The sequence below is a fragment of the Styela clava genome, chromosome 9 (genome assembly GCF_964204865.1).
Source record: "Styela clava chromosome 9, kaStyClav1.hap1.2, whole genome shotgun sequence".
Taxonomy (NCBI): domain Eukaryota; kingdom Metazoa; phylum Chordata; class Ascidiacea; order Stolidobranchia; family Styelidae; genus Styela; species Styela clava.
The window spans coordinates 13162659-13175935 of NC_135258.1; the positions used below are offsets into that span (position 1 = coordinate 13162659).

General features: G+C 34.2%; 1 protein-coding gene across 4 annotated transcripts in view; it reads right to left on the minus strand.

Annotated features, from left to right (window-relative positions):
• LOC120339340 (uncharacterized) overlaps positions 1-13277 on the minus strand; it is a 43720-nt gene that overhangs the window by 15323 nt on the left and 15120 nt on the right. For 3 of the 4 annotated variants that reach the window (XR_013477822.1, XM_078116092.1, XM_078116091.1), the window contains exons 7-14: positions 11904-12019; positions 11093-11195; positions 10440-10517; positions 9479-9580; positions 8773-9287; positions 6969-8371; positions 4606-4707; positions 3176-3271 (exon numbers count right to left, since the gene is read on the minus strand). Coding sequence is in view for 3 of the 4 variants with exons in the window: in XM_078116092.1 (XP_077972218.1) it covers positions 3176-3271; positions 4606-4707; positions 6969-8371; positions 8773-9287; positions 9479-9580; positions 10440-10517; positions 11093-11195; positions 11904-12019 (2515 nt within the window). In the remaining variant the exon portion in view is untranslated. The remainder of the gene's footprint in view (positions 1-3175; positions 3272-4605; positions 4708-6968; positions 8372-8772; positions 9288-9478; positions 9581-10439; positions 10518-11092; positions 11196-11903; positions 12020-13277) is intronic. The other variant, XM_078116093.1, reaches the window with a different exon arrangement.

Here is a 13277-nt window from a genome sequence, read left to right on the forward strand (position 1 = left end):
TTTTAGTTGTTACAAAAATGAAAATGTTCATGAAAATGTTTCATGAAAGATATAATTCTCAGTATATGAACGAACAATTTGATCAAATTTTGATATATTGAGTTTCTATATTCTGCAAGATATGAATAAAGTCACGAACAAACGGAAAAATACAGACAGTATCTAAAATTGATCCACTGTTTTTGTACAAACCATGATTTACCAATCAATTCCCCACAATATTTTAGTTAAAATGAAATTCAATTTGCCTCATACAATTTAATCCCATGCACGCAACCAATTATGCGACATAAATAAGTATCAATATTAAAACGAGAATATCGGTCAGAGACCGAAGACTTATTGATCGAAAGTTGGGGGATCCCCCAAAACAGCGCTCTTACTCCATAGGGACACCTTGTGTCCCATCACTAATTAATTAATAACTTGCCAATTATACGACATAATTCGCCCAAAATCAATAGGCTTCTGGCCCGAGATATGATGAATGCACACGTAAAGTAATAATTTATAATTCAAACATTACTGAAATGTAAAATGCCAAATTAACGACTGTAAATTTCATAAAATATTTCATACGTTCATACCTATAATTTGATAATATTTTGGAACAGGATTCTTGTTTACATGCGCATATACATCCATATTATTAAACAGCTATAAAATAAAACTCTCTATATCTATATCTCTATATAACTGCTATATTTGTATGGTGCCTAACACTGCATCATGGAAATAAAATAATCAGTAATATTTAAACAATTTAATATAACTGGCAATAAAAATTCAAATTTAATACAAGGAAGTAAAAAGCAACTGTAATTACTCTTCGATGGGAGCGCAATTATTGAAAACTTTTAATTATCTTGTAAAATACTAAATCAGTTTGGTGCTTGAATTAAGATGAGGAAGATGAACTTCATAGATTCAGCAATTTAGAATTTAAACATGGTTGAAGGGTTAATTTATTAACCCAGCGTGTTATAGAATGGGTGACTTAAAAACTAGCAGTGGCTGCTTGTGCATGCCTTGTTCGGAGAAAAGTATATAAATAAGTAGTATAAAAAATGGGTTAAGAATTGAACAATAACAACTGAAAATACAATTTCAGCAATGCTTTAAAAAATAATGAAATATCTTATCAATTTACTAAAATTCACAATCCTTTTCTTCAAATATCATTTATATAATCCATGAAAAACAATCCTAGATAACACATTACATTGCTTTCTATTTCACAATATATAATCTTATAATACCCGCATACAGACAGTAAGAACCTTGACACCTGCTGTTGAAATTTTAATCTGCAAATACTAAAATAGATCTAAATACACAACAAACAGCTACCAAGATCTACTATGATGACGATGTATTATTATGTACTGTATGTAATGTATTATACTGAATAATATAAAGCATTTAATTAAGTATAGGCAACTTTCTGAAACCATGTTTAATCTGAGAAAACAATGCTTCATATACTGTTTGCTTTCTGCTGTTTCTCAGTACTGGAACTATTCTAATTCTGATCACTTGTCCAATGTATTATTCACAAGGCATATGCAACTAATAATGACACATTAATTACCGTAGGTATCAAAATTTCTATCTTGTCGGGGTAGCTTCCAGAAATTGAAATTAGTCATAATTACATACATACAGGCTATTCAACGCTGTCTGTTAATGATATTTTGTCAGAACATGTAAAAAATGGTAATGGGAAACCGAAACTGACTACTGGCAGCAATAACTGAAAATGAATAATTGCCTACTGCTTGATAGATAATAACAATGCCAACATCTAGATTCTAATACTACTTCATTGGACACGAAGTGGACCTATGGGTCGTTTTCTTATTATATTGTGGTTGATGGTGGTGATTCGAATCCAAGTTCTTTCTCTCATTATCAATTATACAGGTATTTCGTTTTGGCCTTCATGTCCATATAATTGAGCATTGCTCTCTTGTTACAGAAAATATAATACAGCAAGAATGATCCTAATAAATAGGCACTTGTTAAAGCAGACATACTTCAAATCAGTTGGTTAAATTGACTTTTCTTATAATGAGTCACTAACTTCCTATTTTTTCAAATTTTATTTTCAATAAGACATAAACTATTGATTTTGCTGCAAGAATGAAATTTTTATATAATTATTTTAATTGTCAAAAAATTTCTCTGAATAGAATTAATTTTAATGAGATCTGAGGTAAAATTATCAAATCCTTCCTATCTATATTCTTGTATACCCTATTGCCAAAGATTAGACTAATGATAAAGCGGTTGCGTGTTTGTATGAAATCGTAAACACTTCAATCATGAAGGCGACAAATGATTTGACTCATACAAATTACCCAAATTCAAATTTCATGGCGGACAACAATGAAGGAAGATAATGATGTTTCATGTAAATAAAAATGAGGAAAATACCATGTAGACTGAAGAATGAGGATAAAGATAGACATTGCCATTCATTTTGCAATGGAAAAACAGACATTGGACGGGATAGAATTATGTTAAACTTAAAGGACATTGAAATTATATATAGGCTACAAAAATCATAAGGTGTCCATCTAAATATACCATCTACCATCTAAATATGGCCTTCATTGTAACTTTGGTGGACCATAAAAACTAGACATCCTCGATGTAAGGTATTAGAGAAATAAAAAAAAGGAAAAATAAAAAAAGTTTTTTGCGTTTTTCTCAAAACTAGAAAAATGGACTTAGCCCAATTTGGATTTCATGCGTCGACATAAGGTGTCCATAAAGTCTATTTCAATTTAAAGATTTAAAATTTTTAATTTAAAAAAAAAATTGATCTGATCATGATAAATTTTTTAAATTATGAAAAGACTTTATGGGCACATGATATATATGCAATGAGGTTATTTTTAAAAATTCAAACTGTAAATGTATGGTATATATATAAATTTCCCGGAATGTAATGAAATTCCATTGTATACTGACACTTATTTTCACTTCAATACTGACATAACTCTATTTTGGTACTTCCTTGTATCAGAACCTTAAATGCTTTCTTTAATGTTTCAAACAACTTTTAAAAAAAAGATAAATTTAAATAACTGCAGAGGGTAATTTAAATCTAGACATCTTTATCTAACAGTTTCATCAAAAAAAAAATCATAAAAAATTACAATGCACATACCTTCACTTGGAGAATCACCCAACACAACTTCATTATACAAATTAGTTTTGTTGTATTTTTGAAATTTAGTCGCTGTATTTTTCGATGGTGGATCATCTAAAACACAAAAAAAGTTTTCTGTTGAAATACACAGAGATCCAGAGATGTGGAATTAGAATTCCACATGTTTTTTATTGATGTTTCAGTTGGGATCAGACTCATATCCTTGGGAGTTGTACTATTTGTAATGCTTTTATCAATTTAGCAACATTATGTACTAAGACGTTAATTATAAAACAATTGAAATTTTCAAATACCAAATATTCACATGACCGGTTTGTTTCATTAAGACTGAGAACTTTCAACTTCCTCGGTTGAAGCATCATCAGTATAACAGCCCAACTTGGATTAGATCAGGGCGGTCCAAGGTTGGCGGGCCGCAAAAACTTTTGAGGATGTCTCACGGGCCGCAGTCAAAGAGAACCCAAAAGTGATCAAAACATCGCGAGTTTACTCACTTTACATATATTTAGAAATGAGAGTTTGCAGTTCTAATCAGTTTTTAGGGAAGATATATAAATCCTTTAGTTATTTTGATATTCCTTCCCAAGAAATTCTGTGGTATTTTCGGTATCTTTTCTCGAGTTTGGTTTTGCAATGTCATTTTAAATTATATTCTTTCGTGACGGATATTACTTGAAAACACTTGTTGTGAGTTAGGAAATACGTTTCCTCACAGTTTACCTCTGTCACCTTTTTTTACACTCATTGTATGATGAATTGTTATATTTGACTAATTTTATTACTTGTAGCGTGAGCAGGCCTGGTGCTATCGTATCGCGAGCTTAAGGTACGAAGTTTAGATAAAAAGCCCGACCCATCCCATCGGCTTGGTTCTGTCTACACAAGACAATCCATTCTCCTTGTACCGATCACAGGATGTCATTCCCATATTGGCACGGCCTTGACGTTTATAGATACAACATTGAAATTCTGTGAATTTAACAAACATGAATCCCGACATCGGGATTAGGAAAAGGGCCAATAATTTAGTGCACGCTATAATTGTTCTGCGGGCCGCACGGAAGGTGTCGGCGAGCCGAGGTTTGGATCGCCCTGAATTATATCATAGAAAATATATAATTTTGGCCCACATCCTGAAAGTGCGGGCTACACATTTTAGGCACCAGTGAAAGTATGCGGGTGAATTAAAATTGGGCTTATTGTGAAATACTCACATCACTACAAAATATGCATAGTAGCTTATATATAGGATTTTAACCCAAAGGGTTATTAAACTTGAAAAAGCTGTTTAAAGACAGTGAAGAAAACGTAAATTTTTAAATGTTATGGAGCACATATTTCTTTCTAATAATTTTTCAAATAAACTTTTTTGGGAAAATATATTATTCGGCCTTAACATAAATCTAAATTAAAGATACAGTTATCACCTTTTACAACATTTTTAATATGTGGATTGTTCTGCCTCCTCATTGAGCGTTGAGGTTTAGGTGGAGCTCTTTTCTTCGTTTCTTCTGGTTTCGAATTTGACCCTATATATTGAATAAAAATTGGATAAAAAAAGTTTTAACAAAGGATAACTGAGTATATTTATATTATTAAATTAATATTATAATATAATATTATTGACTTTAAAAAAATAGTAGTAAATATATAGCAGGGGTGGGCACACCGCGGCTCGCCAGACTTTTTGTGCGGCTCTTCTCACTAACATAAATTATTATCCAAATTTCAACTAAGAGAAAAACTTTAATGTGAACTTTTTTAATTTATTAAAAGTCGTAAAGAAGTTTTCGTCAATGATTGAGACAAATTATGTTTTAGTATGAAAATCGCTGTAGCGTTGAATTTAAGTCAGTCAAGTCAGCAAATCTTTCGTCACAATGGTCAATGTTTATTGATGCGTTGGCGCCGGCGGTATTGCAGCTTGATTGCGGTTAGTTAGTGTGAGTTACTCTGTGATATGTTCTTAATTACGAAAGGAAAGTACGGAGATGAAAACAGAGTTGTCAAGTCAGAATGGGAAGAAGAATACGCATTTACCAGTCAGGAGAATAAACTTTTGTGGTTAATCTGCCATAAGCTACTAAGTCAGAATAATTAGAATAAAGTCAGCAATGTTAAACGGCACCGTGAAACGAATCATGAAAACTTCTTACGAGACTACCCTCGTAAATCGGCAATACAGAAACACAAATTAAATGAGCTCAAACTGGGCATATATTTGAGCATAGCTGCTTTGTTTATCTATTTATTGTTTTTAAACTCTGCGGCTCTTTTAAAGTTCTGACTTGCAGCATGCGGCTCTTATACTAAAAAATTGTGCCCACCCCTGATATATAGGTAAGAATTAAGTAAAATTAAGGGTTTTCCAGCAGGTATACCACACATTGCTACACCGAATAAGCCTAACTGGTTAAGATAAAGCAGGGGGGTTAAACAGGTGACCCGGCCCGCAAAACATTCAGTGTGGCCCTCGTCAACATCCCCTAACATTTTCCCCGATCAAGCATAAAATTAGGTCGAGATTAGGTCAATTAGGTCAGCAATGTTGTACTAAAAAAATTATGTCCCTCACAAAAGCCAGCGCCTTACAAAGACTTGCTCAGAGAAAATGGTCTCATACAAAATCAATCAATCAGTTTCAGATTGCCTTTCAAAACAAAATAAGGCATGTATCTGTATGTCATATTCAGGGCTGAAGAGCTGGGTCAAAATCACAGTGGCCCCGGCTCCAGTTCCTGCTCTGAGGCTGAGCTGGGCTCCACCAAAATGTCATGGCTAGAGGCTCTCCCTCCAGCTCCCTAGCTATATATCTTACTATAGGATCATATGTAACTATGATTAAAACTTAAAAAACAAGAAATTGGTAATGACTTAAGAAGACAGAATGTGCTAGTATTTTTCCAACCCACAATCACTTCTTTAAAAAAGTAGAATGATTTTCAATCCAAGAATATAACCAATACAAAATTGTTTCAAAAAAAAACAACCAAGCAAACAAAAAAATCTATTTACAGGCTATTTGTGGATAGATCAAGAAGTTCAGGTCAGAAAGTTTTACTTGCATAACAACCAACTCAAAAAAGCATTTTAAAGTTTTTCATGCAAATTTAAGCATTAACAAAAAAACTGCCGTAAATCAAAGGCGGTATATGCTTTAGTAAGAGTTTTATGAGAACAAGAGCTTACATATATAAATACGATAATATATGTTAATTTAGAGATTGCTTTAACAGGGTGATTCACTGTAGAATTTTACACAAGCCACATTTACACAAATTCATGAAAACTAAATTTTGGTGATACAGAATCATTGGGATAAGAATGTTGTTGGGATCAATATTGTCTTTTTTTACAGTGTAGAAAACAAAGTTTATTTTTTTGTCGTCTGACTGACAGTCAAAATGACCAAATTCAGAAACAAATCTTTCTAAATCGAAATGCAAAAAAATTGAGCAACATCTAATCTAACTAGTTTCGAATGTATTTGAATCCCTACATCCATCTTACTTACCTATGCTTGGAAACATACATGGTGACCCAAAAGAACAAAACAGGTTATTTTGAACATATTCTAGAGAGAAAATAACTTTCATGCAAAGCGTCCTAGATCACTGAAATCTATGGGTACAATCATACACACACATAAGTATGCAAATGTTAAATAAATTTTACCTATTTTCACAGAAATTTACGGATTCTTTTTTTTTGCGTCACCATGTATAATTTTTTTCAAAGGTGGCTAGCAAACAAGCAAAATAAGAATAAAAAAAGCAAAATAAAACCTGACCTTCATTATCAGTAGAATGAACACAACCATGCAATTCAGTGTTTTCATACGTTGCCACGTTGGTTGGTTTGTTACTTTGAGTTGGGGCATTGGGGGGAGTTATAGATGAAGTACTACCAGGTTTAAGGTTTTTATCAGGGGCTTGGGGCAGGACTTTTATCACAGTACTCAATTGTTCTGGTGACTGTCTGTCATTGTCAGTTTCCGTATCGCCGAACTGAGTATTAACATATTTATGATCTGCGTCATTAGAAACAATATGATTTGTTGAAATCTGTTTGTTAGTTTGTTGCAGAATGATTGTATTCTCATAAGCAGGAGGTAACGCCGTCACTTTGTTTTCTGATGCTTTTTTCGCAGATGAGTCGACATTTTTCGCGAAGTCACCTCTGTGAGGAGACAGACTTTGCTTAATATAAGGCTTGGGAGTCGCAACTCTAAGGTTAACCGACTCTCTTCTAGTTGGTGGAAATTCTGACGAGTCTTTTGTTTCAGGTTTTGTTGTTGCAACAAAGACCGCTCCGTAACTGGCATCAGCTTGAGTGTAGCTTTTACCTTGGATTGGAAACATTTTGATTCCAACGTCTTCGTTGTGACGATTAGGGTTATTTTTCGATCTATTCGGACCAATATTTTCATATGACTTTGGCACTTTTGAATCCATTTCACTTACTGAGGCTGATCTAACGATGGTAGATTTTTGTGGCACAGTTGACCGTGTTTTTTTCGTCTCGTTCAAGTCAAAAACTGATTTTGAAATTCCAGACTTACTCTGTTCATTAACCTTTGCGGATTGCTCAAAAATCTGACTGTAGGGTCGTAATCCAGTTCGGCCTTTCAAAGAGCTTCGCATGGCATGATTAGTTTGCTTAAATATAGGTTTCTTTGGCAGGTCTTGTGAATTTTCGAACTCTTGTATGATGACCTTTGTAGCTTTTGGTTTTGGCATTACAGCAGGTGGTGTTTTTTTTGTCAGAGGATGAGAAGACTTGGCCTTATCTGAGATTGGAGATTTTTTGTCTGTATCATTGTCAACATCACCCTCTTCTGTGATGTGCAGTATAGTTTCTTGAATTTTCATCGCAGGCTTTTTAGGGACTGGTTTCAGGGCAACATTTGGAGTTTTAATATCCTTTGTTTCGAAAAGGTGTACTTTATCAGAAATTGGGCTTTTGGGAGATTTGGGGGCTTTCAACAAAGGCGGTTTTTTCGGAGGTTGAGGGTGAGGACTTTTTGGTGATTTCTGATCACTGTTCTGAGGCAAAATCAACGAAAAAGAAATATTTGATTTCGTGCTAGAAGAATCATTCGAAGTTTTTACATGCACTTGACTGGGTAATGTCGGTTTACCTGGTGGCTTTATGGGTGGACTCGCATTTGGCTTTCTAGCTGATGGTTCAGGTCTGAAATAGAGAAGATTGCTTGAATCAGGGACAATGTTGAAGAAAGAGGTAACCAAGGTTCGATCGGAATAAATAATGTATTGTGGATCAAATTGGTCTGTGTTTGAGAGTTACTTTATTGCCAATAGGTCTGTGGAGTTGAAAGAATTCTGCACCATACTTTGAGCTAGTCGAAAATGACTCACTCCGCTACAGACTCACTCCAGACTTTCTGATTGACAAAAATTTTGACTCTGACGCTTGGTTGGAGAATATTTTGGCTCATCTCCAGCTCCGAGAAATCCATTATTTGCATTGTTAATTACTTCATTATACAAAAAATCCAATTTATTTATATAAAAATATTCTTTTGTGAATTAGTAACCATACGACAGTATAAAGTACACAAAAAATATTCATACTTTACTGGTTTGGGTTTCGTACTCAGTGGGGGAGCTTTAACAATTTCTTTTCCTGGAATTTGTGAACCAGACGTAGTTCTTGGATGTGCTGGGCTTCTTACATTCGAGTTATTCAACAAGTTTTGATTTTTTTGCATCACCCTTGGTTTCGGTGTAACTGGCGTAACTGTGGGTGACGGTGGTTTCCGATCATTAGCTAGATTTGAGCTAACGACTGGAACACTTTGTTTTCTGTCGTTGAGATTAGTATACGTAGATTGTGAATTATTGACCGTTATTTGCGACATGGGTCGACCCAAAGCCGGTCGACTAGGTTTGGCAGGGGGGGTGTCGTCTTCTGTTGGGGAATGGCTGAATTTTTGGCCCCTATCAAGGGTTCTCATTTTGTTTTGTTGTTTCCTGAGAAAATCAATGTTTTCGTAACTCAGTGCCGTAGGTCGTTGAGATTCAGCTACATTTTTCTTATCAATGCCATTTGACGTTGCTGAAGAAATGTTGACATTTACATAGTCGCCCTAAAAATATACAGATATCGTCAATTATTATATTTAATTTTTTGATAAAAATTCACTCAGTTACAAATAACAAATGTCATTAAAGGACCACCAAAACAGATTCAAAAGTAGATGATAAGTACAATACTACAATTTATTATTTATTTTTAACAATTTTCAATGATGGGAAAAAATATTACAACAAATATTACCTGTTGATAACCATTGTTAAATTCTTTAAATGAAACTGTCCTGATCTGCATATAGACTCGAAACATTTCAGCTATTGCCATATTGACAAATTCATACTGATCCTGCAAAATAGATTGTGGTTGTATTATAGAATTAAAAATGAACACTCATATTAACAAACATGAAATACTGATAATATATGGAAATCTTGCAAATTCCATTTCACAACAAGTTAGCAATCCCTAAATTGACAAACCCTCAAACATGGATTCAAGTACCGTATATCCTCTCAAACTATCCGAGTTCAAACTAAAAAAAAGTTGACAAGCTAAGGGGGCGGCTTATACGTGCATAACTCTGATCGCACTACAACGAAATGGCATTATGTTAACTTAATTCCAACAGCAACAACTTGAACCATGCTGAGTTCTCACGATAAGATTTGTAGAGTCGGCTTATATGCAGGAATATACGGTAAATAAATATGACTATCGAGTAGTTGGAATAAAGATTAGTCAAAAGTGAATAAAGTACTATTACATTTGGAACAAAGTATCAAATATGGAATATCAAGAATATTTTAAATGTTCGCTTATTTGAAAGGCCTGTTTGTTATACAATCATATGTTTATAAGTTGACAAAAATAGTGTTTTGATCATCTCACTGATTTTATTATTAATTTTTTTCTAATAAAAGTTAAATGAGTCAGTTTCTGAATTACTACCAAAATTAAAAATTGACTAAACCTAATATAATCTACTCCGCCTGTATTTGAATATTCAATTTAATAAACATCACAGGACCAAATAAAAACTTTTTAAGCCTATCCAATTCATCACAACCCAGTATAAGTGATAACAAGGGTGTAACAGTATGTCAAAACTTGAATAGCAAATATTGAACCTGAGATGTTCATATGTTCATGTTGATCATGTCATGCTATGACTTTCAAAAAATTTAATACATATATAGACGCATACCTTTGTCTGAACAATTGCTGGTCTTTGTTTTCTCATATCTGATATAATATTAAATGCCTTCAGTCCGCTTGGCACCCTCTGAAACGTATATTAATTACGGTTATATGTGAACACCAAACTTAGTTGGAAACAATATTCAAACATTCGAAGTGGTTGGAAAATCTTGTTGTACAATATTGACATATGCTTTTTTGTCTAATCAGTTTTGCTCAATCTCCCAATTATCTTCTACTTAGGGGAATTTTGTGTTGACTAGTCGCCAGCTAGACTGGACAGGCAAAACGTGTTACAGAACGTATTATGTCCACTCATAAGTAGAAGGAAATCTTGGTGTTAAACTTTTGTTGCTCTTGTACTACTGTGAGTCCTGCCTTTTGTCACAATTATAGCAAAGTTTTGCAAATTTTTTGGTACGTATACCAGGTTAGGGTTAGGCAATAATTTTATTCCGATTTTCCTCATTTTAGTTCCATTATGCGTTCGGGGACTGTCTGTGTTAGACAAGTGAATATACCCCCTGCCCATAGGTTTCAGTCCCTTTACACAATTTAATGTAAAGTAGGCGAACAGAATTAGTTATCTATCTCCATATAGGTATACACACTTCTAGAGCGCCAATTTTTTTTATACAATAAATAGTAGTAGCATCTTACCTTATATTCTAACAAGTTCCGAACATAATCAACTGCTAATACAGCTCCAGTTCTTCCACAACCAGCACTGCAATGTACACACAGTGGAGTGCTTTCATCTTGACTGCAAAATATTTGTATAACCAAATTTGAACTTGGACAACAGTCACAATAAGTGCAAATAACTGATCTCAACAGCAACATCCAAAATTACAAAAATATATTACAGGTATAAACTTCATAAAATTTGAAGTTCATACAAACTTTGTTGTAAAACAAAATTAAAGTGGTTGAATGGACTAGTTCTTCTTTCGCTCTGTCTTTGCGCCAGTGAATCCGTATACACTGACTGCAAGCATACCATAGCAAAAATTAAACAAATATACCAAGTAGCTCAAATGTCTCCATTACACTTTCACATATAAAATCATGTAACATTTTATCTGGTCACAAAACCAGACTTTATTCACGATTGGCACGCTTTTGGCTGTTCCCCTGGGAATGAAACTTTGATCCAGACTTTCGATAAAGCGCACAATACTAGGGTGACAGAATGAACAAGTGTGAAATTTCATCCATATCGGTCAAGCCGTCAAGACGCTAAAGCTTCGACACACAGACAGACAGAACAACCGAGAATGAGGGTCCCCTACAGCTGAGATCCAAAAGTGTGATGCAAGACAAATAAGTCACTCAAAATAACTCAAACCACGATTTTTGAACTGTCATTTCAATCGGATAAATTCAGTTTTATTCAACTATTCTAAATATCACTAATCCATTATCATTACACTTTACACAGTGATATATTTGATAAACAAGAAAACTCTACCTGTATGATTGCACATCTCGAACATGATTAATTAAAGTAAGAATCTCGAGGCAAGTTTTAGGAACTCCGTGATCAGGCCAGCTAACATAATGGAACTGATGAATATAGCGAACCTCCTGAAAATTAAAAAAAAAAAATCAACTTCATCCAAAATTCGAAGGAAGGAACCTGTGATTACTGAATGAATGAAAATATTGAAATCCCATTGTCAATTATAGTGTTCAATTTTGAGTGTTGAAACACAAAAGGCAACAAATTGGATAGGTTACGGCAATATGAAATAATAAAAAACGATAGATGGCCTCAAGAACTAAACGAGAATATCGGTTGGAAACCGAAGACTTATCGATCGATAGTTAGGGGATCCCCCAAAACAGAAACTGCAGTTTCGATTCATCCGCTCTTGTAACTTGCGCACTGCGCATCGCACACACACACTCGGCGGGTTTCAAAATTCTCTCGCTTTACAAAAATCAAGATCACTATATCAATAATTGATTGATAACTCGCTAATTATACGACATAATTCGCCCAAAATCAATAGGCTTCTGGTCCGAGATAAGATGAATGCACATGCAAAATCTGGAGCAGATTCAATCTCGCTTTCGTGAGATATCACCTGCATCTAACAGACACACACACAGACAGACAGACATACAGACAAATACCTATCAATATACTTACCGATCTTAAGATCGATAAGTAACAACCAGTGTATTAGAATTTAGAAATGTATTAAATATCACAATATCCAGGAACTTAGCCTGAAATTTACGAAGGGGGGTTCTGAAATTTCTTATTGCCAAGTAAAACCGTAGCGGGTCAAACCGGGGGCAGAAAAACGTGGGTTTCCAAGTCTTGAAGGTCTAAAAAGCGTGTCAAGCTATGAAAAAATTACGGTACTCCCGTATTATGTGTACCAGGTTAGGGCTAGGCCACAATTTTTTCCTTATTTTACGATAGTTCCATTAGGAGTCTGGGACTGTCTGTGAATATGATCAAGTGAATATACCCCCTACCCATAGGTTTAAGTCCCTTTACACAACTTGATGTGAAGTAGGCGAACAAAATTAGTTACCTCCATATTGGTACACATACTTCTGGAGGGCTGATGTATGATACAGGAAAATACTTTTTTACATTCCCCTAGAGGGGAGGTCTCGGACCTCTGAATGATAGAATGATTCCCAATTTATATATATAGTGATTTTTAAGAAAACAGCATTTTTACGTAATTGAGTCAACAGAAACTACTTTCGATCAATTTTATCTCACGGTACACTCGCTTGTGCAAACTAACAGTTTCATATTGTTACAACAAACAAAAAATGGCTCATTTTAAGTACAGTAAATGGTAATATAGCACAAACAGAT